The sequence below is a fragment of the Eretmochelys imbricata genome, chromosome 4, assembly GCF_965152235.1.
Source record: "Eretmochelys imbricata isolate rEreImb1 chromosome 4, rEreImb1.hap1, whole genome shotgun sequence".
Lineage (NCBI taxonomy): Eukaryota > Metazoa > Chordata > Testudines > Cheloniidae > Eretmochelys > Eretmochelys imbricata.
Window position 1 is genome coordinate 63462754 of NC_135575.1, and position 27955 is coordinate 63490708.

Below are 27955 nucleotides of genomic sequence, written 5' to 3' on the forward strand. Positions count from 1 at the left end.
AACATTTATTAACCTACCTCTTTTTTCCTGTCTTATTAATTGTTTTTAACCAATCTCATTATATGAAATAGCATGAGTTATTGCCCTGAATATATCACACAGAGAAAACAGACATTGGGAAGAAACAGACCAGGTTACACATCAGGAACAATTCTGACACAGATGTCAACAGGAAGCTACTTTGGCATACTTAGCTACATAACTGAGTGCATGTCTAAACAAGCAGCTAGGGAGCAGCAAGCCGGGGTGTAAATCTCCAGCATTCCAGCGTGCTGCACTCTAACTGTCTGAAAGTTCCCTAGAGCACACTGATAGATAGTGTGTGGCACAATGGAGCACTGTATATTCACACCCAAGCTTGCTGCTGACTAATGGCTCATTTAGACAAGCCCTAAGATGAGACTTTGTCATTCCTTTCTGTGCACCTCTAAAAGCTAGAGTTCCTTCCTGCTATAGGGACAGCTGCGATTTCAGGTTACTGGTCAAATGCAGGATGTTACAGAGTCACAATATTCTCTCTCTGTCTCTCTCCCCCTCCCAGTGCCCCTTCCTCCCCATATGGAGACTTTGTTCTTTATTGCTGTCTTCCTTAATCTGAAATAAATTATCCAGACTGAGAAATGCATGTTTGGTTTTTGTGTATAGGAAAAACTTAACACCATTCATCTCCATTCATCATGGCTCAGCAAAACAACTCCAGAGCCAGCATCACCAGATGACTTCTCATCCTTCACCCCCCAAAAAGAACTGAATAATATAATAAAAAAATTGGATGAAGAGTTTCTCATGACAACATTAAAACCAGGAGAAATTTCATTTTAGATCCCAGCTAATAAGAGATAGTAACTCAAGAAAAATGAGAATAAGGCCAAGTTTCACATATTTATGCAAGGGCTAAATTTAGCTCATAAATAAGCAAAGAAAAAGTCAGGAATTCAAGGGATTCAGTTAAGTACCATCCCAGCTGTAACCCTAATTAAAGGTTTTCCATCTTTCATTCTCTGGATCTCTTTACAAGAGAGAAAGCTTACAATGAACCACTGGCGATCTGCAGGCCATTGATCGAGAATCAGTGAGTTAGAGGCAACTCCGAGCTACATGTGTACATATTTAGGTATATATACACACATCAGGTCAGTTCTGTACACAGGAAAATATTTAAATTTAATTTACTTTTCGCATTTACTAATTTTCCTTCAGTAACATGTAGCAGCACCTACTTATTATCCTAAATAGGATATTTGAAAAACTTTAAAATTAGCCTGTACCTACAGAAAGTGGTCACACCTGCTCATCACCAACCTAACCCCTTTTCTTTCTGCCAACATCCTGCCAATTCTCTACCACAGAAGTCACCATTACAGTTAGCAGCCACTGCACTCTAGTTAGCTTTCTCAGCAGCAAAGGACTGAATGGGCATGCATATATCTTGCCCCTACAAGTGATCCCTCCAGCTCCAGCTTAGAGATATGGTTGAGAATAAAACAAAGTTTGGTCTATGACTACTCATGTTTCATCTATTCAGCGGAATGAGTTCTATATGGACTGAATCCAGCATAGCTTCACCCACATTTAATTTACATATTTTTAAATTACAAATATTTTTGTAAACACAAATGTTGAACTGAAGTTTCTTCCACTTCTCTCTGATCACAAGTGGAAGCTGTTGCCTCTTTGGCAGTTTCTGAAAGGCACAGAGGATAACCCAGTGCTCTGTCCCATGCTCCCTTTCCATACAAACGTTTTTTAAATCCATGGCTACAGCAAACTATTATGGGAACGTAATAGCTGTTCTGCTTGTCAAAGTAAAAAGAAGAGTAGTATGAGGGTCTCAATGAAGTTATTCTTAGTTACACTGGTGTAACTGGAATAATCTATCCTGTACAAACTTGAAGTGTTTTAGGAGACTTCAAGTATGGGAAAGAGAAAGTTACTCACCTTGCAATAACTGAGGTTCTTCGAGATGTGTCCCCCATGGGTGCTCCACTCTAGGTGACGGTGCATCCTGGCGCCGTTGATCGGAGATCTTCAGTAGCAGTGCCTGGTTGGGACGCACATGCTCAGCTGCTGTCTCGCAGTGTTGTTAGGGTCTGCCTAAGCGCGCACGTCCCGCACCTCCCTCAGTTCCTTCTCTACCGTAGAGTTGTCTGATTAGTACTCCAAAGTAGAGGGGAGGAGGGTGGGTAGTGGAGCACCCACAGGGGGCACAACTCGATGAACCTCAGTTACTGCAAGGTGAGTAACTCTCTCTTCTTCTTCGAGTGCTGTCCCTGGGGCTGCTCCACTCTAGGTGAATGTGAAGCAGTACCCACTATGGTTGGTGGGATTTTGGAGTTGTGTGAGGGACAACGGTAGACAGTACCTTATGGCGACTATGGTGTCTGCCATGGTATCCCATGTGATAGCATAATGTTTGGCAAATGTGTGGTCAGATGTCCATGTGACCGCCTTGCATATGTCTGTAACAGGCACATTGTGGAGGAAAGGCACTGGATGTTGACATTGCTCTAGTAAAATGAGTCCTAACACCCTCCTGTGGTTGAACATTCTGGGTCTAATAGCAGGCTCTGATACAGGCCGAGATCCACTTGGAGAGTCTTTGCTTAGAGATAGCATCACCCTTTGATCTCTTGGTAGTAGAAACAAATAGCCTGGGGAATTCACAAAATGGTTTAGTTCTGTCAAGATAGACTGCAAGAGCCCGTCAGATGTTGAGGGTATGTAACGCAGCTTCCTGTGGAGTCATGTGAGGCTTGGGATGGAATACAGGTAAGTGTATTGACTGGTTAAGGTGGAAGGTAGACACAACCTTGGGGAGGAATTTGGGGCAGGTTCGTACAGTAACCTTGTTTTTAGAGAAAATGGGGTAGGGAGGGTAGGCCATCAGGGTGCTTATTTCACCAACCCTTCTTGTTGACATTATGGCAACCAAGAAAGCCACTTTCATGGACATGTGGAGCAGGGATGAGGTGGCCAGGGGCTCGAAACTGGGTTTCGTAAGAGCACGGAGAATTAGGTTGAGACTCCAGGAGGCTACAGGTGAATGAATCTCAGGGTAGAGATTTTGCAGACCCGTGAAGAAGCGTTTCATGACGCCTGGGCGAAAAGTGAATAGCCATCCAGAGTATCATGGAAGGTGGTAAGGGCCGCGAGGTGTACTCTGATAGAACTGAACGAAAGCTTGTCCTGTTTTAGTTCGAAAAGATAGTCTAAGATGTCAGGGAGGGTTGCAGTCTGGGGTATTAGGCATCTGTGGAAGCACCAGATGGAGAAGCGTGTCCACTTTTGCAGGTAAGTCTTAGGAGTGGAGTCCCTTCTACTGTGCAGGAGGATGTGTTGGATCTGTTCTGAGCAGGCTAATTCGTGGGATTGAAACCATGAAGAAACTGCACCATCAGATGGAGTTTCCAGAGCTGTGGATGAAGAAGCCGACCTGTGTATCAGTAGAATCGGTGGAAAAGCGTACATGAGGGAGTTGTTCCAAGGAATGAGGAACACATCCCCTAAAGATACGTTTGCGCTCCCGTTCTGGAGCAAAATAGATGGCATTTGCGGTTTTGAGGAGTGGCAAACAGGTCTATTGACAGAGTGCCCCAGTGGGAGGAGAGATGTCGGAGTATTGTGAGATATAATTCTCATTCGTGTTCCTCAGAGAAATGTCTGCTGAGTGTGTCGGAGGTAGTGTTGTGACATGCGGGCAGGTAGGAAGCGGTGAGTTTTACGTGATGTTGTATGCACCAATTCCATAGTTTAATGGCTACTATGCATAGGGAGTGAGATTGTACTCCTCCGTGCCTGACAGCTCTGAGTTCTAGGAGATTGATGTGCAGACGCGTCTCTGATAGGGACCAGTGGCACTGTGCCTTGTGGTCGCCTAAGTGTGCTCTGCAATCTATCTGGGAAGTGTCCGTGGTCAGCATGAGTACTGGGGAGTGTGGATGGAAGGGAACACCCATGCATAGGTTCTCTGGTTTTGTCCACCAATGCAGGGAGGCCAATATGTTTGGTGGCAGAGTCAGTGTTATGCAGAAACTGTGTCTGCTGGGTTTGGAGTTGGAGTTGAGCCAACCCTGAAGGCATCTCATGTGCAGTGTGGCGTATTTGGCCACAAAGGTGATGGCTGCCATATGACCAAGAAGCTAAAGGTAGGTCCTTGTCTGTATTCTGGGGCGAACAGAGATCGTGCCTATGAGATGCGTAATATTGAGGAATCGCAGGAAGCATCTGTGTGCTGGATGAATGGATATACGGAAATAGGCGTCTTGTAGGGCGAGGGCTGTGAACTAGTCCCCTTGTTCCAGCACGTGTATTACTGTGCCCAATGTGACCATCTTGAATTTTTGTACACGTACAAACTTGTTCAGTCAGCATAGGTCCAATATAGGTCTCTACTCCCTGCCTTTCTTTTGGGTTAGAAAGTAGTGGAAGTAGAATCGTTTTCCCCGATGTTGCTTCGGTACATGTTCGACTGCACCTAGGTGGACAAGATGAGCCACCTCCAAGCAGAGAAGATGCTCATGAGAGGGGTCCCTGAAGAGAGACGGGGAAGGGGAAAAGGGTGGGCAGGGAAGATAGGAAAGGGATGGAGTAACCTGACTGAGCTATTTCCAGGACCCAGCGGTCCTGCATGATCTGTTGCCAGACATGGTGGAAAGCCTGGAGGTGGCAGCCAAATGGGCAAATAGGTGGAGGAGTCAAGGGGTGGTCACACAGACCCCTGACCAGCACTTCAAAATTGTTGTTTGTTACCCGATGGCAGGAAGTAGTTGGTTGCGCCTGGTTTCGCCTGAGCATAGGAGGTCTGTTGCAGTTTCTCCCAGTGTCATATGGTTTGGACTGGGGTCGGTGATATTCTTGTGCGCTGGGCCTCTGATAAGGTTGATACCATGGTCTCCTGGGGATGAATGGGTATATGCCCAATGTGTGCAAAGTGGCTCTAGAGTCTTTCATAGTGTGAAGGACTTCATCCTTGGGGTTTTGGGGGGTTTTTTGGTTTGTTTTTTTGGAAAAGAGTTTATCTTTGTCAAAGGGGAGATCCTCCACTTTGGACTGCAAATCTTTGGGGATACCAGATGCCGAGAGCCAGGAAGCAGTGGCAGTGGTGTGGGCTGCTGGATCAGCCATGTCCGTGGACGCTTATAGTGCCATCCTAGACACCAACTGACCTTCGACGAGGACTAACTTGAAGTCCGCTCTCCTGTCCTCCAGTTTATGGGAGGCAAATCAAAGAGCTTATTGTAGTTGTCATGGTCATAGCTTGCAAGAAGGGCGGAATAATTTGCAATTCTAAATTGCAGAGCAAAAGAGGTATAAACCTTGCAGTCCAGGAGGTCAAGGCGTTTGGGGTCCTTGTCCTGTGGAGTGGGCCAGCAGTGTGGCTGCTTTGTTCTCTGCGTCGCTTCATCCACAACAGAATTAGGTTGTGGGTGGGGAAATAAGAAATCAACTTCCCTCGTGGGCACATACTATTTATGTTCAGTTTTCTTGCATGTTGGTGGAATAGAGGCAGAGGTCTGCCGGAGAGTATCAGCTGGTTCTAGAAGAGCTTCGTTTATGGGTAGTGCTATCTTTGAGGGTGCAGAGAGTTGGAGGATTTTGAGAAGTCTATGTTGTGTCTCCTGGACTTCCTCCAAAGGGATATCCTGGCTGAGTGCCATTCTCTTGAAAAGTTCCTGGAATTGCTTAAAGTCGTCCACGTTTTGTGGAGATGGAGGCATGAGGGCATCTTCTGCGGCTGATGGCGAGGCAGGAGCCGGTAAAACCGTGAAGGGTTCATAGCCCACTTCTTCCGGAGAGGGTTCAGGAGCTCTAGATGTTGATAGAGCAGGGGATATAGGCGTAGGACGAGCTTGCTGTCCGGTAGAAGGGGCACAAGGAGGAGCAGTGGCAGGAGCTGACCACGGGTACCACTGAGGCCAGGGCACTGGGTAGGAAAAGTTGGGTCCCAGCCACTGGGGGACAAATTAGGGAAACTGAGGCTGATTCTTATGATGCGCCATGTCTTGGGGTATGTATGGCTCTGGTAGAGGTGAAGACTCAGGCAGGGAGAACTCTGCCTGCTGCTGTGTGCCGTTCTCACTATCAGTGAAAGTATCCAGGTCAAGTGGTGAGAGCTGCTGTTCAAACAGTGAGTGCTCCGTGTCTAGGAGCAGAGTCATGCTCAGGGGCCAAAGAGATATCCTGCTGATGCAGGAATTGTTGCTGCGCCCTAGGCTGGTGTGCTGCAGAGTGTGAAGTGTGAGCGGCAGCTGGAGTGATTTTAGTTTCACTTTTGCAGAAGCCTAGAGCCATTTGTGAGAGCCCTGCAGGGGGTCTAAATCTGCTCCGGCAGGCAGGCAGCCTCAGTGCCGACATTCTTATCGGCACCAGGGTGGAGCGCGTTGTCGGCACTGGGTCCATTGTCGGTGCCTGAGGGACCGGTGCCGACGACAGCTTCCCACTGCGGGAAGTCGGGTCCCTGCTTTTGAGCCCCGTGTGAGTGGCTTGCAAAGTGCGGGGGCGATCAGAGTTGCCTGCTGTCCGCACTGACAGCACCAAGGGTAAAGACCCTGCAGGAGATCCTTTACCCTCTTGAGTGTCTCTGAGAGGAGACATTAGGGCTTCCTGCCTCTTCACGTGAGAAGGTGAAGCCGAGCTCCCGGTCGGTTCTGCCTTGGCAGGGGAGCATGAGGAAGAGGGTTTACTGCCCTTCTCCGTAAGCAGCTGCAGAGCTTTTTGCCTCTTCACGTGAGAGGGTGAAGCCATGCTCCCAAATGGTTCGGACCTGGCCGGGAAGCATGAGAGAGAGGGTTTGCCATTGCCCTCTCCAGAGGCGGCTGCAGGGATTTCTGCATGAGAAGCATTTTCAGCCGCAGGTCCCTGTCACGACAAGCCCTGGTTTTGAGGCTCGTGCAGTGGACACACTTGGCAGGGACATGTGTCTCGTTGAGGCACTTCACACAACGTGAGTGTCCATCGGACCTTGGCAGAAAGTCCTGACAGGAAGCACATTTCTTGCACTCTGAAGCCCCTGGCATTATTGTGCTAGGAATGCCAGGGGAGAGTGTCTCAGTGGGAGACAGACTTGAAGAGAAAAGGTTTTTTGTTTTTTTAAACTAAGTAACTATTCTAAAGGAAGGGAAACAACTGGAATGTTACTAACTACTTCTATGTTCTTTGTAATCATTTCCTTCAGAAACCAGGGAAGAGGATCAGCACTGGCCCGAGTCCCGTCTTCAGCCGAGGACAGTTGAGAAGGAACAGCGGGGGTGTGGGACGCGCGCACTTAGGCAGACCCTAACGACGCTGCAAGACAGCAGTGAGCACATGCGTCCCAACCAGGCATTGCTACCGAAGATCTCTGATCAACGGCGCCAGGACACACCGTCACCTAGAGTGGAGCATCCACAGGGACAGCACTCGAAGAAGAAACAAGAATATAAAATCAAATTCTATTCAGCTTCTTGATGGTCAAGAACAAAAACTGATTCAGTCCACGAAATAGTCAAGACTGGAGCCATCCTGTCAAAACTGGGTAGCCTGGTAAAACTGAGTAAGTGACAACTTGGCATATAAGGGCCACCACTGTTCTTGGTCCTATCCAAGCAGTCCTTTAGTTTTAAATCTTAGTCCCATGTCCAGCAATAAGTGTTCTTCAGATAAAAATATTTTCTATTTTTATTATAGCGCCTAGGAAACCCAATCACAGATCAGGACCCCAGTATGCAAGATACTGTACAGAGAGCTACAAAGAAGACAGTCCATGTCCCAGAGAGCTTATTTTCCTCCACTTGTTAGCAACTTAATTTTGGTTGAAAATTCTTTAGGGGACCGAAGTTAGAAGTTTCAGAAGCCCTTACATGAAGCCCATCTTCCTGTCAAGATAGCATATCAACCTCACAAGAACATTAGATATTAAATTAATTTAGGACCAAACTCAAGCTTAGGCACATGGATGTCCAATTTAGAAAAATCTGTCAACGAAAAAAAAATCTGCAAGACTCTATGGGGTAAATTTTCAAACATGTATGAAGCTCAGTCCTATATCTCCCACTACCAAGATTTATGTTACTATTGCTCTAAAGTCCTTACTCAAACTATAGTAGGCACTAAGAAAAACTGAATTTCAGTCATGTGCCATGTGATATGAAAATTGTAGTTACTCTTCAGAGTTTTATTAGAGTTTAAAAGCAAAAAAGACACAAAAACTAAAGTATAACAGCTCCAAACAGTTTCTCTGAGTGGTAATGTACATCCAGTACTTTGGACGTTACCCTAAACCATATGTGTTTGTTTATATTAGTAAAAAAAAATAAAGCATATACAAGTTGTTTGTTTCAAGTGTGTTTAGTCAGTTTAAAAACTGCCCTTCCTGTCACCCCTTTCCAAGTACCAGATGTAGGTACAGTCAGTGGAAGTGGAGCAGACACAAGCATGACAATCTAATTCTCTGCACAGGAGGGAGAAAGAAACACCATGTAAGAGTCTCACAAGGTCAATGCAGGAGACATATTTCAGGGCTGAATTTGGTAGGTTTCCTTGTTCTATGGAACGAGCACTTTTATTATTAACATACTATGAAAAGTTTCATACTTAAAATAACACAAACTTCAAAGTGCAGACATTAATTCCAAGTACATAGGCCTAAGACTGGTATAGGCATAAAAATGTTTTTGTGTGGGGAAGCTGACAGGAAGAATGGAAAGAGAGACTCTAAAGATGCATGCCTGTTGCCGTATTTTTAACTAGAGAATTATCAAAAAACTGTTTCTAAACAAAAATGCGTTTTAAAACTCGTGGGCTTGATTCAGTCCTGGCTTACCCCAGCATATGGCACAGTTGGAGGGGAAGAAAGAGTTGCAACTTTTGTATCTTCCCATAAAATCCTGCACCATTAATTCTATACGATTCTCAGCAACTGAAGTCACAGAGCAGGGCAAGGCTTTGGGTTGTAGGGTGGAATTCACCCCTCTACAGAAGTATAAGGCCTTTGCACTTCTTAAAATCTGACTTAAGTGAGATTTAAGTGTTATCAGGCCTTCTACTGGTTTCGCAGAGGTGAATTTCATATATTTTAGCACATAATTCCTACACCCGAAGCATTCACCTCCCCATAATCCTGGTCAAGTAATTGCCAATGGCCGCAGAACAGAGATTCTACACCCACACATGACTGGCCAGAAAAGGGGTCTAATAAATGCTGATTTTATACAGTTAATATGTGCCTGTGATCATATTAAATGCAGACAAGAGCTGAATTTGGCTGTGTGTGTGTTAGGCAGGATAAAATTTAGTTTGGGTTTTTCGTTTCCTGTACATACTATGTATTTTTATCAGCACAATTCAAAACAGAAACATACAAAGTGCCTGCACATCTCATTGGGAAATGCTAAATGCTTCTGGGCATGTTTTCCAATAAGAAGTAGAATCTTTGTAATTCCACATTCTCCACAGAAGTGTGTAACCACCTAGGGCCCACTACAACAGAAGAACTTCTGGCTGCAGAGGTACCTTTATGGAAGAGTCCTACAGAAATTAAAAAGGAAGAAATCAATAGGGTTTTATAGAAGTTACTCTGAAAACCAAGAACATTTTCTAGAAAACTATCTTCTCTATAGTCTATTGAACTGGATAGCAAGGATATAATTTTCTATTACCTTCTACATAATGGTTTAAAAAAACCTCATAGGAAGATAAGCATTTTCTATTAAGTTCTACAGGACTTTTCCACAAGGGCGGAAAATGTTGTTGAGTGTCCAGGTATGAAGTCCCCTACTGTGCATTTCATACCATGGTGACAGAGGCACAGCAGAAGCTCAGGTCTGGGAGAATCACTCCAAGCACCAACCCAGCATAAGAGGGACTGCACAGAAAACTGTTATGTCCCTCAGTAAGCATTGGAAAAACCATCAATGTCATTTCAGGAGAACTGCACCAGTCACCATAACAGATGTTAAAGAGTCAGAGTGGTGCCTTAAAGTTCCTGTACCCTCGGCTCTACAATATTATGTGGTTAGCCCCTTCTCTCTCTCCAGTAGCTGCCATCTCTATTGCTCCCAAACTCAGAGGGCAGTATGGGAGCAATGTATCTAACAGCACACAGATTAAACGAGATCAGACCACAACTCCTGGCCACTGGCAAGTCGCAGCACTTATTTATGTTCAAGTGCCATATGCCACTGTACATACATGAAATACTTTTTTTAGCTACCAACATGGAATACTCTATCCCATTCACAGCTACTGCATTCCACTATGTTTTGCATAAAGCATGTTTTGCGAGCTGCTATCTGTGCCTGTTTATTGCTGATACCTACAGCAGAAGCTGGCTATTCTCGCAAACAGTCCAGACCCCTCCTCCTACTGACTTTGCAGCTGCTTCTAGTACCTCTCTTTCATAATGAATGCAGAGTAGGAGTTATCCCAAATATGCTGTGCAGTTGACGCTCTGCACAGCAGATTTCTCCTGGCTTTCCACAAGCATACTGAATTGAGCTCTCCGAAACTTGTGAATAGGTTCTAAATCAAGCTCACAAATTGTAAACGACAAACGTAGACACTGTAAACCATTGATATCTTTCCAGCATGATTTGTTGTTCAAGAATGAATTGTTTCTACAGCAGCTTAGAAAATAAAGACTCATTCTGGGACATCTCAGTCAGTACATAGTAAGCTAGTTTGTGATTTTTTATCTAAAATTTTCCAGCCCTTATTTTCCCCTGTGCATCAATTTGAGCTTGAATAGGGACTCGGAGTGGCTGGCTCACTACAAAAGCAATTTTCCCTCTCTTAGTATTGACACCTCCTCCTCAATTTTTGGGAGTGGATCACATCCACCCTGACTGAATCGGCCTTGTCAACACTGGTTCTCCACTTGTAAGGTAACTCCCTTCGCTTCATGTGTCGGTATATTTATGTCTGCATCTGTAATTTTCACTCCATGCATCTGAAGAAGTGGGTTTTTACCTACGAAAGCTTATGCCCAAATAAACTGGTTAGTCTTTAAGGTGCCACTGGACTCCTCGTTGTTTTCCTGCATTTTTAACATTGAATCAGAGCTTTATTTAGTCACCAAAAGTGCTTTCATGCATGTCAAATGTTTGAGACTGGTTCTGAAATGATTACAATAAGGAACACAAATTATGTTAGGTTTCAGAGTAGCAGCCATGTTAGTCTATATTCACAAAAAGAAAAGGAGTACTTGTGGCATGTTAGAGACTAACAAATTTATTTGAGCATAAGCTTTCGTGAGCTACAGCTCACTTCATCGGACAAATTATGTTGTGTTTCAAGGCAATTAAAGTCTTCATTATTAATTGAATTCCTTTTCTGTCCTTAAAAAAACCTTCAAAAGAAGTCACTTAAATATTACTCTAATTAAAAGAATATACAGAAAGTAAATTCACTCCAAAATTAAAAGAGGTATTGAAGAAAAGGTACTACCATAAAATATTTTTTCTTGTAATACAGAACCAGTTACAGTACAACAGGTAGTAAGATCCTGCATGGATTTTGAGAGACCTTGCACGTCTGTCCATTAAGCTCTGCACATAGAGCAGCCATAAAATATCACTGTCCGCTAAAGCCACATATTTTATGGATTACAAGAAGGTATGTGCAGTCAGGAAAGTGATGTTATTGCCATAGAGCTATTATCCTTTATAGGGACTCCACTGACTTTGATTTCTGGAGAGCTGAAGAATACCCAGCATGAATTTAGAAATCCAGAATATGAATTATACAAATTGCTATAAACTAACAATTAAACTAAATACAGTGTTCAAATAAATACCAACAGTGCAAACTGGATGAACAATATTTAGTTATAATTATATATTGACCAATAACTTCTGTACTGTCTAGTTTTCAAGGAAGTGGAGTTGTCTGTTTTGTGGTTTCCCCTCCCCCATTTCCAATCAAGTATTAGAGTATAAAAAATTACAACCACATTAAGCAGACCACCAGCCAGCAAAGTCTACTTAACTCTAGACAACTTTTTGAAAATTTAGAAAGCGAGAAGTGGGACTGGATAGTTCTAGAGACTGGTAGTAAGATGTAAAAGCCTTTTATTTTTCTGGGGCCAGGGGAGAGGTTTGTCTCAATGCTGGCCCAGGTTGACAGCAACCTGTCAGCTTTTGATCGCTGTTTGAGACTTATGTGAAATAAGTTTGCAGTTCAATTCTTAGCAATAACACTTTGCATTAACTGGACAGGTCTGAATACATTAAAGAACTAACCTCTCATCTCCCCAGCTCAGTGCTGAGGGACACAGACGAAAGAAATATGTACTGCTGAAGCCTGTACTGTTCTGTGCAGTGGCTAAAGGGAGGATTTCAGTCACTAAACCCAGCAATCTGACATCTTCCAGAAGCACTAAATACCCTTTTTTGAAAAAGCAAAACACGTAAGGGAAACAAATCCAGAATATTAAAATACAAGTTTTAAAAAAAATCTTCCCTTTCCATTAGTGGCTGTTGGAAATATGTACATTTTATGTAAGAATGAGCATCTCTATTACTTTGTCTTCTATTTATGTTTAATACATAAAACATGAACAAATCCGAAGTCCTGCAGATGCTCCTTGGTTTTGAACATATTTATATTGTATTTCAAACACATTTTCTGAAAATCCAGAGGCCTTTCCCTATTCAGTACATTAAAAATGGATATTTTCTGTAATACGCTATTGCAGCTTTATATGAAATCCTTTCTTGCTGAGATGTGCATTCCACAGCCAAAAAAGTACAATCGCATTTCAGAGATTTTGTTATTCCATATGCCTTGGTTCTGAAGAAATAAAATTAACTTAGAAGCTCTAAACAGTGAGCTACTATAATTCTCTTATGGACCTTAAAAGTGCAAACTGTTCTAACAGCAAAATGCTTAGGGGTTTAGATAATATGACAGATAAAGCACATGATCTTTAGCTTCTGGACTTTCAGAGAGACTAACATTTTGTTCTAAAAACAATATGTATATTTTCTTTATTCAATCCTTAGAAGAAAATGATCTATAGCATAGAACTACTGTGTATGATTGACAGTAATTTGTCACAATGTGTGTTCTCTTCAAGCTATTGTTAGATATAATTGGTTATATCTTTCATGTAAGAATATATGCAGTTCTTTTTATGCTGCATGTTTTTTGCAATATACAGCTACACTATAAACTACAATCTGATCCTTCAATGGGAACAAATTCAGGCACTGTGGCCAAGTTAAAGTATTTAGGCACTGCTGTCAATGGGTTTTTGGCTCATGAGTGCCTAAATCCCTTTTGAAAATGAAACTCAGGTTCCAAATTAGTTAGGCCTTGGAACACTAAAAGCAGCAACACCTATACATTTAAAAATCTGGGCCTGTATGTCGAACAACCACACAGTGCACTATACTGTGCAACACAATATACTAAAGTAGGTACATTAATTAACTATTTTATGTTGAACTTCATCAAGTTAGTAGAGATCCTGGGCTTTGTTGCAGTCACCAGCACACTCTATCCCTGAACAGCATGATGGGGAGAATTACCCCCAATATATGAGAATCCTTTGGTGGTACAGGCTGAACCTCTCAAATCAGGCACTCCATGGTCCAGCAACATCTGTGGTCTGTCATAGGCATCGACTCCATGGGTGCTCCGGGGCTGGAGCACCCACGGGGAAAAATTAGTGGGTGCGGAGCATCCACCGGCATCAAGTTGCCCCCCTTGGCTCCTCTCCCCCTGCGCACAGGCGGCCCTGCACTTACCAACTCCTCCTCCTCCCTTCCAGCGCTTCTGGAGAGCCACGAACAGCAGATTCGCGGCGTTCAAACTCCGGGAGAGAGGGGGAAGACCCGGAGCCGACGGCTGGGACCCTGGGCGGGGGTTGCTGCAGCAGCCCCTGCATCCCTACTTCCCACGGGTCTGGTGGCAGCGGGGCCCCAGGCAGGGGGCCACGCTGGGTGCAAAGCCCAGGGTTGCTGCAGCACCCCCTGCATCCCTACTTCCCATGCCTATGGAGGCCCACTGGCACTCTGCATTGACCTCCCGTGGTTCGGCGAATTCTCTGGTTCGGCACCAGTCAGGTCCTGAGGGTGCCAGACTAGAGAGGTTCAATCTGTGCAGGGTTGAGGTTGTGCTTCCTAGGCCACACCCACCTTACGAGCAACACCAACATAGGAAGCACAGCCCAGGGAAAAGGGGGTATGACTGGGTTATCCATACCCCAGCAAGCTCTGGCTGCCAATTGTTCCATTGAGGTCAACGGCATCTGGTACAAATTAGAGCAGCCTCCAGCTTCTAACTTACACCAAGGAAACAGGCTGGCACAGAGCCACCCTAGCATTATAGAAAGTGCAAAGGTGGTACATAGCATTCCTTTGTTGCACTGTGCATTCAGCTACAGTCCAGGATCTGGGCCTTAATCACCTACACTATAAACTACTATATTATGAAAGCACACATACAGCACCAATACCGTCTCACCTTACTCACACAAAACTCTCATTTAAGTCAATGAACGTTTTGCATGAGTAAGGAAAGAAAGATTTAGCAAGCAGAATCTCCCATACTAAAAAATGAATATGCTGTGTTAGATATTTGAAAATATCACTGCATATAGGAAACACACTTCTGAAATACAAACTTAATATATATTGAATTTTTAGTATTTTAATTGCCAAAATCTTATTTCATATTTAATTTGAATGTGTGAAGATGATACACTAGATAATGAAACACATACTACTTACCAAGAAGACAGACTGTACAGTGTATACAAAGAATTCTCTCTTCCACTCAGATATCGAGAACATTTCAATATATCTTGTAAAATCAGCAAGAGTGCTTGTGCTCTTGTACAGGGCATAGTTTAGAATACAATATACAATACAAAACATTATATAATACACCTTTCCACCATATACTTTCTTGCTTACTCTAAATCATACACTAAACATATCTATGACATATACTGAAACCTATACACTGCATAATAAAAACAGTATTCTACTGTTATACACCACCCAGCATCCAGGCAAACAATCAGTTTACCTTATACTGCACCACACTGATGGAAGGGGACATTTGGGCAAAGGTAATGGGGAAACACTACCTTTAAAAAACAAAAAGGTCTCATGGGATTTTAATGTCTATTTAGAGCAGACAAGACTTTACTTTTTAAAATCTCACTAAAAAGATCTTCATGCAATGTGATGTTAGCAGACCAGGTGCAAGCTCGTGCCAGAGCCCCAGGCCAATTCGCTTGTATTTTATTATAGATCAAACTGATTGTTCAATATAGAAGTGTATTTGGTGTTTAAACTTAATGAAAATGAGTCAGATGTTACTTACATTGTTCTCACCTATCTGTATCCCATTATAACATTGTAGCAAACACTTATATTGTGTATACCCTTGTAACTAAATAGCCCATCAAATGACAAAGAAGCCTTGTGGAATGCAAATGAAGAACTTTTAACAGAAAAGTGCTAATTTCAAAGCAAGTGGTCATTGTGTCTGATGATCAGAGGTTAAAGACTCAAAATGTATTCCTCACTCTCCATCATCAAAGAAAAAGCCATTGTGGTTAGCCACCATGTCAGCTTGTTTTCTATGAGAAGATGTGATAAGTATGGATTCAAGGAAAGACCCTTGATCTCTGGACTGTTTGGACTCTTACAGGGAAGTGTACCAGATGCAAAGCAGAGATCCCCAGAGACAAGCTGGGTACCCTAAAAAGACTTTTGGAACACTGGCAGTTTATTACATCACTGCCACTATTTGCAATTACAAACTGTGACTCACTATGCATATATTTTACCAGCTTTAACCTCTCAATAATTCTCACTTCCTTTTCTCAGGTAATAAACAGTTAGTTAGTTTACCACAAAATTGGCTACCAGTATTGTCTTTGGTGTAAGACCTACAGTACCAATTGATCTGGGGTATGTGACTGGCCTCTTGCAACTGGAAGCAACCTAAATGTGATTTGGTTTTTGGTGTAAGCAACCAGGTTGTCTATGTGGCAAGATAAACTGGAGTGTCTAAGGGGACTGTCTATGACTCTATGGTAAGACTGGTATAGTGATCCAAGAGTTCACATTTGTCACTGGCTTGGTGAAATCTAATTATAGAACACAATGTTACTTTGGGGTGTCTACCCTGACATAAGCACTTTGAGTCATGAGCTATTCCAGACATTGTGGCACACAATAAAATGCATAGTGACCAACTTCAGAAGGATGATAAGTCAATTCAACCTATCAACCCCCAGAAAACTAGGTATTTCAAACCTGACTCTTTGACTACTACATCATTCAAAGCCACTGCTGTTACTGCATCAATAAATAATAAAAACAACATTTACACGGACCTTTACATATTCAGAGCACTTACTAATATTAATTATTAATCCTAAAACACATTTTTAAATAATACATTTTAATATTACAACTAAAACACTTATATAGCACTGTAAACATTCATAGAACATAAAATATAACACTGTCTCTGCCTTGAAGAGCTTACCATGACAAATTTATGTCAGGATTTGATTTAGTAACCTTGCTATGGGTTGAAACATTTCGCTTTGCAAAATCCCATCAGGAAAAGGTTTTGCATCAAAGGAAGTTACCAGGTACATTTTAGGATACAAAATATATTATATTCTTAATGCACCAGAAAATGAATCCTAGTGTCAGGTATGCAGAAAAGTACTTAAACAGAATTAATTAAATGAAAATTTACAGGTCAAGTTTCAGCCTGTTGTGTACGAAAGAGACAAATGTTATATTCCCCACACACGCAGTCAGCGAAGACTAGAAACAATGACAGATCCTTGACTATAGTGGCATGTCAGTTAATACTGTTTTCTGACGCATACCACACTTTAAAACTCCATAAGCAGCAGTACAGTTCCTCACAATATTGAAAAGCATTCAGAAGCATTCAAAAAAGCTTCAAAATAAAGTTAAGAGACTGATTAAAACCTACATTAGCAAGGAAATTTAAAGGTAAGACTTCCACTCATTCCTCAATGCACTACATTACGATCAGCAGAACAGCTCAGAAGAGAGCTAGTTTGTCATCACCCACAATACTGAGGCTCACAGAACTGTAGTAGAATACTTTGCAAATTACCCATTTATGTTAACATTGAATGCTTATGGTATGATTCTGTAGCATGCATCATTCAGTCTAAATCTATTCAGCACAAATCATTACAGGGCAACCCATAGCCTAAGTAACCAAGCTGGCGCTGGAGTGAAATATGGGCACAGACAGGGAGGAATCCTCACCACCACTCAGAGATCTGCAGGCTCTTCTCTGAGAGCCTCTTTGGCCCATGGGGAGGGGAATTGTGAGGAACTATATAGAGGCAGATCCTCTGGCTTCATCCCATCCCCAGCCTCCCCCTGTGCACTGACACACAGGAATTGCCAGAGTGGAGATTCATGCTGGGCAGGAAGTGCACCCTCCCATGCTCCCTCCACCATTATATATTATGATAGAAACAGAGGCCGGAGCAATAGGCAATAGAGCTATGGATGCTGTACTATTACCACCTCTGACCCACTTTACCCTTATCACCCTTACCCTTCGAGCTGGACAGGAAACAGTTTTTCTGGCCCACAAATAGGAAAATTTTTCAAACTCTGAGAGCTATCTTGAATCAAGATGAAAATTCAAAATTTCAAAAATATACACACACTGAGCTGTTTGTTTTCAGTCAATCAGACCATTTGGTTTTAATAATTTTGAAATGTTTTGTTTGGATTTCAGCTTTTTAAAAATCTTTTTCAGTCTAATTAATTTAAATGTTGAAACAAAAAGTCATTCTGAACTGGAAAACTTTGACTTTGAAACATTTTTCCCCTCAGCATCTTTTACAAGTTGGGGAATTTGTCAAACTCAGCCCAGTTTCAGGCAGGGTGGATCTGATTTAAATCAAATTGATTTAAATCATGATTTAAATCACTAGTCAGGAAGACTCGATTTAATCATGGATTTCTACATAAAAGTGCATTCTTGTTGGTTGTTATAACCTTAAAACATATTCTTCACAACTCAGAGATAGTTGTAGGTTTCATTTTTAGAAGGTACACACTATACATTTTTAAAGAGATTTATTTTGAAAACTTTTCAGATTAGTTTTACAGCTATATCAGAAAATGAATGATTGTTGGTTATTTCATTTACCAAAGGTAACTGAAGCAGATAATTATGAAGTCACTGGGAGGTGAACTATCTCCAATTCAACAGGTTAATCATTAATATTTGGAGAATTTGCTTGCCATGCTGTATTAGGAGGAGAACATCACCAGACAGACATTTGAATTGTTTTATTTAACTAAAACAACAACATTATGTATTCTGGATTTTTTTCCTTCAACAGCAAACATATAACATTTTAACAAAACAAGCATGTGAATTTTTGAATTTAGTTAAACATTTAAGTTTTTTAAAATCAGGTTTGTTTTTGTTAAAATTGTTTTTAACTAAAATAATTATATGAAATTTTTTTTATAATAACAAAAATTAAATCAATGTCAACTAGGTCAACATGAGAAACTTAAAATACTGGCTTCTGCAGCTAACTGAATCATCTTCACCTTCATTTTCCTGTTTGTTCATAATCTGGAAAAGAAAAACAAGCTTTCCTGCTTTTTCAGGTCCCAAACGATTTCTCAATTTGGAATGAATTAGTCCAAAGTAAGAAAATATTATTTCAACATTGGCAGAAGAAGCTACTGCTGTTAACAGTGAGATTATCACTTCAACAGTCTCTGAATCCACTTAAGTGCCTTCCACTTGTTCACTGGTGTGACTTTCTCTAAAGCATCACAAAAAAACATATTACTTGAATGGTTCTTATTCACAAACTGGGTCTCTTTTACGGCCTGCTGCCATTATAGGTTTTCCCTTCTGGTAAGGGAATGGTATGGTAGATCTCAAATCAATGAAGGCTACACTCAGAAAGACCTCAAGACTTCTGGAATATGTTGCTCAAAACAGTGTCACTTTTAGTTCTATTGCCTGTCCCTCCCTGCTCACCTTTATCTCCAGACTTCTTCTCTTTGTCCAGATCTATTCCGCCCCCAACAATGTTCTATTCACTGACCTCTTTGAAAGTTTGCACTTTTAGAGAGAGGTAAGGGATTGACTCTGTGTACACAAATTTTCAGAGGGACAATAGGGTTGAGGTCTGTTATTTCTCACCTCTCTATGTTTATTTATTTATTTTAAAACATTTTTGCTGCTACACAAGCATGTTACCTCTGGAGACACAAATCCACAGTTTGAGAACTGCAAAACTAAGCATCTCTGATGGTATCTTCGAGACTGAGCCCTGAGTCCCATTGGGTAGATAGAAAGATTAACCTAAATAATCTATACAGAAGCCCCTGGAACCCCATAAGATTGGGTCCCTAATCCATGAACTTTTGGAACTTATTTACAAAACTTTTCTTAAACATTACATGAATATATGGTCTCATACTATAGAATTAGAATTTATAATCCCTATTCCATGATGAGATATCTTTGAGCTATAATGTATCTTAAAAAAGCATTTTATCAAAAAAATCCGATTTACATTAAAAACCAATTTATTTATTTATTTTTTTTAAATCATTGATTTTTATCCATCCTGGTTTCAGATCAACAATTGCCATTTGACAAAAGCATTTAGTCAACCTATTACTGACCAGTTCCACAGATAACGCCCTTGCAGCTTGGAAGATACCAATGCCAGGATCATTTCCTAGTATCTGGCTCTATTTCTTCACTGTATGCCAAGAGGTTGGCAGCAGCACACTTCTATGCTAATTCATTTTCACATGCTGGGTGAGGAGTGGTACCACTTGTGTTGTGGGCCACATATTTGTCAGGCCAAGGAGGAGAAGGTACAGGGGCATTACCTAGACTCCAGTACATAAAAAGAGTTTATTCCAACTTCTCAGTTCCTCCCCCTGGACTCCTGTGAAAAGGGAAGGTCTATAAAAATCTCTGCTAGAGACACACAAGCGGAAGAATGTTTTGGGGGAAAATGCAGGTCTTTTCACCCAGGCGCTAAGGGCTCGATTGATGGCAAGGCTGAATGGAGCACTGTTTTGGGATGGTTGGTATTTTGCCTGCTTGTTTGTTTTTAATATAACACTTTTTGCTTGTGTTATCTAATTTCATTTACAGAGTTTCTCTCCTACTGAGCTCATCTTGTTGTCTGTTGCTATATTTTGTTTCTGCTTCGTCATCTCACCAGTAAACAGTGAGTTTAAGATAAGTGTACTTATAACCCATAGTGGCTTGCGTGTAATATGCATGACAATTTAAAAAACCCACAAAATTTATAACTAACAAATTTACTCTGTGCATTTCAATGCATACTTTTCCCCTCTACTTCACAACATCCAATAACCCATTCATTTCTGTTTTGTTCCCCCTCCCCTCCTCCCTTCCCCCTCACACACTCTTTTAAGGATTTTTCCTGTTTGTTTAGATTTCAGGTGGTGATTCTAAATTACTCCAACCTAGTTGTTTTCTCAGTGATGCAGTCATTATGCTGTCAGCTTTTTTGAATTAATAACTTATATCAGCTGCGGCATATAAATTCAGTTTATTTTCCAGAAAATACTTTGTCTCTCACTGAGCAGCAGGGATATTGTAAGGACAGATCAGATTGATCTTTGTGTTTATGCAGTTAATAGCTGACTTGCATCTCTCTAACCTACCTGAGTGCTTGCTGAACACCACCACATTGTGTCAAAAGCCATAACTAACCAAGAGATGGAGCAACTGTTTCTACTAAATTAGCTGGATTTGCAAGAAAATCTGCCTGAATAAAATGAATCAGTATAAACAAAGTTTTAAATTTTTCTCATTGCTGCTGAGATTGCACTTAAAGCACAGTTAATGGCATTTTCCCATGGTGGTAGGTACTGGAGCACTGAAAGCCTACGTTGTTTCTACATGAGAGGGGCAGGTTCATTCAAGCTATGGATATTTGTAAAGCAAGTGAAATTAATCAAATGCAGATTTAGGTGCAGAGTGATCCAGTATCAGCCACACAACTAGTCTCTGAGACATCATTTCGAACAGGAAAAAAATTGAAATGACGGAAACCCAAACAGCAATCAAAACAGGAGTAAAATTTCTTGTCAGGCAAAAATTCTTGACCACATCTTGTCATTTGGAATACAGATGAAAAAAAATGACCAGCATTTACTGACTGACTAGATTTATAGCAGGGTAGTAGAGTAGAGCAACTACTGGCAAGATCTAGAACATAGCTCTTTGTTACAGTCATCAGTTTAGTGGGGAGAAAGTAAGAGGTTTCTATACTTTACCCATCTGGGTTGAAAAATCTAATCACCGCAGAGCGGGAAGATTTCCCTGATGAGCAAAGGGGATTAAACCATTCATTTCTGCAGAATTTAAATTTTTATTTAAAAATGGTTTTTAGGTCCTACAGTTGTGAACCAAAGGTAAAACAATGCAGAGCTGCATTCCTTATTATGCAGATAGCTTCAGTCCATTTCTGCTGCTAATAAGTTGGCCAAGCAGCAGCAAAGTGAAATTAACAAAATTCTTCACTTATCAAGGTTCTATTCAGAACCATGGAAGCAGCAATGACACAATCAATAATGATGTCAGTTTCATGCAGGTTCTTGGTAAAGTTATGAGCAGTAACAAGTCAGATATTGGGCTTATAGGCCCCAAGAAAATGGCTAGGAGAGGGGTGGAAAAATAGAGACTTTTCCGCTCCCCACTATTAATTGCAGCTGGAAATCTCTGGGAGAGCAGTTACTACAAAACAGCCCTATCGTCCTTAAGACAGCCAGGAGGCTCTGGAGGGTGGGAAAGAGAGCATAAAAAAGCTTTTTCACACAGTCAATTGTCCAAGCCATTAGCGTGAAGCTTCACAATTGATTAGACCAGTGTTTCACAAACTTGGGACGCTGCTTGTTCAGGGAAAGCCCCTGGCGGGCCAGGCCGGTTTGTTTACTTGCTGTGTCCGCAGGTTCGGCCAATCGCGGCTCCCACTGTCCTCAGTTTGCTGTGCCCGGTCAATGGGGGCTGCAGGAAACGGCAGCCAGTACGTCGCTCGGCCCACGCCACTTCCCGTGGCCCCCATTGGCCAGGCACAGCAAACCACAGCCAGTGGGAGCCCGCAATCGGACAAACATGCGGACACGGCAGGTAAACAAACGGGCCCGGCCCGCCAGGGGCTTTCCCTGAACAAACGACATCCCAAGTTTGGGAAACACTGGATTAGACATATGCAAAGTGATGAGAAAAATTTAGCCCTCAACTAGAATCCAGGGTCAACACCCATGTAAAAATCCCAGCACCCTCCTCATTCCTAGCAGCTGGAAATGTCTGGACTTCACTGCAGCATTCCCGCGGAACCTTGCTGTTGGGCCCCACCTTATCTTTTGTGTGTACCTCTGGCTAATAGATTTAGTCCTATACCTATGATAGGTACATGGCAATTTTTTCAAGCTCTACTCATAGTTACAACAGTGCAGTGACAGTCAACATACGGTACATTTGACGTTTGAATGACCCGCTGGAAAACCCTCATTCTCCACTAGTACATTTAAACCTTTTTAAAAAAAATAAGTATGTATATTACATTTCTTTTAGTCTCCGCACCTCCTTGAGGATGGTAATATATACATGACTAAATACATGTCAGGAATAATCAGTTCCTACTGTAGATTGAGGCCACATCAATTTAAAAAACAACTTTCCTTCAGCACCATGGACTGCTGGCTGCAATCCTCCTCGCTATTGCTACCACTTGGCAATCCTAATGAGGCTGAAGTATCTGACTAGCAGCAGATAAACTCCTCAAATGGTTTTGCCAGCTTTTCTATTTGCTTCCCAAAGCATGAAGCCAGCAGGAAACATCTCATGTGACCTGTAACCAGGAGGGAGTTTGAGTGGAAGAAGTTTTTGGTTTTAAAGGTTACCATCTTCAATAAAGAGCTTATTGCAGCACACTTGAATGCTAAAATGAGCTAACCGTTTAAAACACAAACTGCATTTTAAACGCTAATTTTATAAGCCAAGACTCCCAAATACCAATTGTGATGTGGATATTTTGAAAACAACAGCCTTGCAAAATTCTACTCAACCACACTTGTAGAGGAGTAGTTGTTTGACGGGAAAGTAAAACATCTTTTTAAAAAAAAAAAAAAAATAGCATTAATCATCATGGTAATAGGTCAGTGAACTGACCTTGTTCATTGGCAAGTAAACTTTCATGATCATATTGCAAAGCTAACTATTCCTTTTTCCTTCATTTCAGTTCCCTCATGTCATCCTGTCTGGCTCCTTTCCTGCAGCAAAGCTTCAGAATCCATCATTCAGTAATAACTACCATTAGAACCAGCTCATAGGGACTCTGTGTTTATTATCTAGCCCTAGTGTCAAGGAGTTTTTACATGCCAAGAGATACAAATTAAATCTTTTTAAGAACACTTCACAAAACCCAATACAATAAATACACCGTTTAGCTAAGCTCTATTGGGGCAAGTGCTTATCATTGAATGGAGGCTCAAAATGGTATAGGTGATGTTGTAAAATGATGTATTTGGTGGCACCAAACCAGAGCAGAAGCCAGATAGCATAACTATGGAGGAGCTGAAACGAAGAGCACCAGAGGATAAGTCAAGTCAGTTTTGTGTTGAATGCCAACCAATTGCCCTTGCTATTCAGAGCATTCACCATCTATAAAACAAAATGCATTAATTGCAGTGCTTACCACACTGTGGCCACTACTGAAGACAAATAATACATTCCTTTAATTTTTTGCAAAGGTTGTAGTTCATATTAAAATGAACACAATTAAAGCTATAAAGATCAGATACAAAATACTTCATCACTTTGCTGACAGAAAGCACACATGGGAAAATCTATCACTCATGTGATCCATATGCTACAACTAGGATTTAATTGGAAGCACATCTCCATGGTAAAGAGACCAAACACTAGGAAAAACCCCACAAGGCTTTGGAGCAAAAGGATTCCACTAGCAGAAATATGGTGTGAATAAACCCTGGTTGCAACACATGAAGCCAAGGAAAGTATACTTACTGTGAGCTTTCCTTCCTGTTTTCTTTACCTGCTATGGCTCCAGTTAGGGTCAAGATCACTATCAGCAGTTTATTCTGTATTTTTTGAGAATTTGATTGTTTGTTGTTTGTTTTTTAGTTGCATCCAATGGGCTAGATCCTATAGATACTTACAGATATGAGTTATTTTACTCATGTGAGCAGCCCTACTGAAACCATGAGAGGAGTTATTCACCTGTATAAGTGTTTGCAGGTTCAGGCCTTAATGTTGGAACGTATTTTACTGCATCCGTGTTGAAAAGCTAGCCAACTCTATGTTACACCATCCTCCATAAAACTAGCTCACCAAGACCACCCAAGCAGTCAATCCTGAGGAGGGCAACTAATAATACGATGATAATTTTAATTTCTAAAGCAACCAGTATGAAGTGCCTGCATACTGTACAAAATAAACACTTAAGATTGGTGCAAAAATAGCTCATTCCCCCATTTTCAGTTTATTCATCTTGTACCAACAGAACCACAACTACGCAAACATCTTGAAGCCATGACTCTGTCAAAAAATAATTCTGTTCTATGATACCATATATAGCAAATGGTAATGCAAAGCCTGGAGGATACTATGGAAGAGAAAGAACAATACGTATTCCCCGGGTCTGTGGAATGTTTAGAAAAACAGTCTGGGACCAGAAAGACTTTTCCCCCAGAGAAACCACAAGGAGCACAAAAAACTATTGTTCTTCTGAGGACCAAAGTTTGCCTCACTCATATGGAATGGTTACAGGGTTCTGCCCACATGGCAAAACCCAGAGCCTCCTGTACAGCCTCAAGAGATCCTTGTGCCTTTCTTTGGCTCCACAGAAGACCAACTTCAATAGAATTGTGCTGCCTTGGATCTCTGCAGCTAGTCCATTCCTCCAGAAATCCCTTTTCATGAAAGAAAAAGCAGACACATAGTGAAGTTAATATTGACTGTCAGGGTTAATTCTGCTATGGAATCCATGCATGGTTGAGGATAACGGACACTCCAGAAACACATGGTGAGGCATACCTTCCCAACTCTACAGCATATCTTCAATGGTACTTGGCAAAAGTACCATGTATCATGCTGAAGATGCCCCTTTTCTATGTTTTCTGCATACTAATCTATAGGAGTTTTCCAGAGAGGCCCAGGAAGGAAGGATTTTGTGTGTGAATTTCCTTGGTTTACCCCAAGTCACCAACATAACCTACCAGTTTTTAAAATGTGACAGTGTTTGCAAAAAGGAAATTATTTCTTTGGCTTCCTTCTTACAATGAATTAATGAGAAAAGCAGGAAGAAAATTGTTATGCCTTACAATCAGTGTATGTGCAATGTTTTGAAACCAGACGCCCGTGGAGGGGGATGTTGTGATTTGGGCGTGACAACAGTTAAGCTGACAGTATAGGAGTTCAAGGAGTACTTGTGGCACCTTAGAGACGAACAAATTTATTTAAGCATAAGCTTCCGTGGGCTAAAGCCCACTTCATCAGATGCATGCAAATATTCTCTGGCAACCGTGCCTAGGGGACACAACAGGTGAGGTTTTCTACATCAGCCATAGTGTGAGCCCGATGCAGACCCTGCCAAGGCGGCTTGCTGCCCCCATGCCTCCCCCCACAGGGATGCTCCCTGTCCCTACATAGGGAGAGGGCTGCTACAGGCCCCTGAGCACAGCCAGCACCAACGAACCCAGGTGTCTCCGGAGAAGACACTTAAGCTGCCCCAAGACTCCCCCCTGCGCCGGCCCCAGCAGGGCTGCCCTGGCGGGCCGCTGCCCCCGCCCCCCAGCCCGGTTACCTGCAGCAGACAGTGCCCGGGCCCCGCGTGCTCGGCCAGGCTGGCGTTGTAGACCTGCTGCTCGAAGACGGGCTCGTTGTCGTTGGCGTCCTCCACCAGGACGCTCACCAGGCAGGAGGCGGAGAGCGGCGGCTCCCCCAGGTCCCGCGCCACCACCCGCAGCTCCAGCGCCGCCTCCCGCTCGCGGTCCAGGCCGCGCCGGGTGCTGATCACGCCGCTCAGCGGGTCGATGTGGAAGAGCTCGGGGCCCGCGGCGCCCGGCGCCGCCTCCAGGGCGTAGCGCACCTGGGCGTTGGGGGAGCCGGGCTCGTCGGCGTCCGAGGCGCTGAGCCGCAGCACGGTGGTGCCGGGGGAGGCGGCCTCGGAGACGGCGGCGCGGTAGCGGGGCTGCGGGAAGGCGGGCGGCTGGTCGTTGATGTCGGCGATGCGGAGCAGCAGCGTCTCGCGGGCGGAGAGCGGCGGGGAGCCGGCGTCGGTGGCCGCCAGGCGCAGCTCGTACAGGTCCCGCCTCTCGCGGTCCAGGGGCCCCTCCACGCAGAGGAAATAGAGGCCGGCGGCGCCGCCGGGCCGCAGGGCGAAGGTGCCGTCCCCGCCCTGCAGGGTGAGGCCGATCTCGTCCCCGGCCTCGTCGGGGTCGGAGACGGAGACGCGGGCCACGTAGTCCCCCGGCCGCGCGGCCTCGGAGAGCCGGGCGCCGCCGCCCTCGGTCAGGTAGAGCACGTGGATGGCCGGGCTGTTGTCGTTCACATCCAGCACGGCGATGGAGACCAGCGCGCTGCCCACCTCGGGCTCGGCGCCGCCGTCGCGCGCCTGCACGATGACGCGGTGCAGGGCGCGGGCCTCGCGGTCCAGCGGGCGGTTGACGCGCAGCAGCCCGGTCCGCTCCTCCACGGCGAAGTAGGCGGCGGGGTCGCTCTGGCGGCGGTTGATGAGGTAGCGCACCTGGCCGTTGGCGCCCAGGTCCGGGTCGGTGGCCCGCAGGCGGCAGACGGCGGTGCCCGGCGCCGCGTCCTCCCGCACGCGGGCCCGGTACTCGCGCTGGCTGAAGGCGGGCGCGTTGTCGTTCTCGTCCAGCACCCGGATCTCCACCCGCAGGCGGCCGCTCAGCCGCGGGCTGCCCCCGTCCCAGGCCTCGATCACCAGCCGGTGCGAGTCCGCCCGCTCCCGGTCCAGCCGCCGCAGCAGCACCAGGTCCAGCGGCTCCGGGGGGGAGCCGTAGCGCAGCTGGAAGAGCGGCGCCGCCGCCGCCGCCGCCTCCTGCCCTTCGGCCAGCAGCGTGTAGCCCTGGGTGCCGAAGCTGCCGGCGTCGGGGTCCCGGGCGCCCGGGAGGCGGAAGGCGGTGCCGGGCGGGCTCAGCTCGGAGACGTTGAGCCGCAGCGAGTCCCGCGGGAAGCGGGGCGGATGGTCGTTCACGTCGGTGACCGCGATCTCCACCTGCACCATCTCCCCGCGCAGCGTGGCCGCCACGAAGCTGTAGCGCGCCCGCCGCTCCCGGTCCAGCCGCCGCGCCGTGCGGATGATGCCGGTGTCCGGCTGCACGTGGAAATCCGCCAGCAGCGCCGACTCGCCGCTCCCCTCCGACAGGAAGAAGCCGCCGGGCTGCCCGTCGCCCGGGGGCAGCCCGGCCCGGATGTCCCCGACCAGCGTGTCCGCCGGGAGCCCCTCATCCACCGCCAGGCTCAGGTTGTACAGCTGGGCCGAGCAGCCCCGCGCCGCGCACAGCCACAGGGGCGCGAGCAGCGCCAGCAGCCCGGCCCCAGGCGCCCCTGGGCCCCCGCGTCTCCTGCTCCCCCGGGGGAGCGGACGCTCCCGCTGCCTCTGGCACCTGCTGCTCGCCCTCGGGGGCAGCGGCCGCTGCCCCATCTCCGCTGCTTCCCCCCGTTTCAGACGCGAGCGCCCCTGGTCCGGGTCTCCCCGCAGCGGGAGGATCCGAGCGCCGGGTGCTCCTCAGCCACCTCCTCACAGCCCAGTGCAATGACACGGGGATCGCTTCCAATTCAGCATCGGGAGGGGTTTGTTTGCAGTCAAGGGGGCAGGGGCCCAGCCTGTGCGCTCCTCCACGAGCGCTGCTGCTGCCGGATGCCTCCTCTTCTCGCTCGC

The 27955-nt window shown here is 44.4% G+C and overlaps 1 protein-coding gene across 1 annotated transcript in view; it reads right to left on the reverse strand.

Annotated features, from left to right (window-relative positions):
* Nucleotides 1–27718, reverse strand: part of DCHS2 (dachsous cadherin-related 2) — a 227127-nt gene extending 199409 nt beyond the window's left edge. Inside the window, exon 1 of the mRNA XM_077816155.1 lies at nucleotides 25856–27718. Coding sequence (XP_077672281.1) covers nucleotides 25856–27718 — 1863 coding nt within the window. The remainder of the gene's footprint in view (nucleotides 1–25855) is intronic.
* Between the last annotated feature and the right edge of the window lie 237 nt (nucleotides 27719–27955).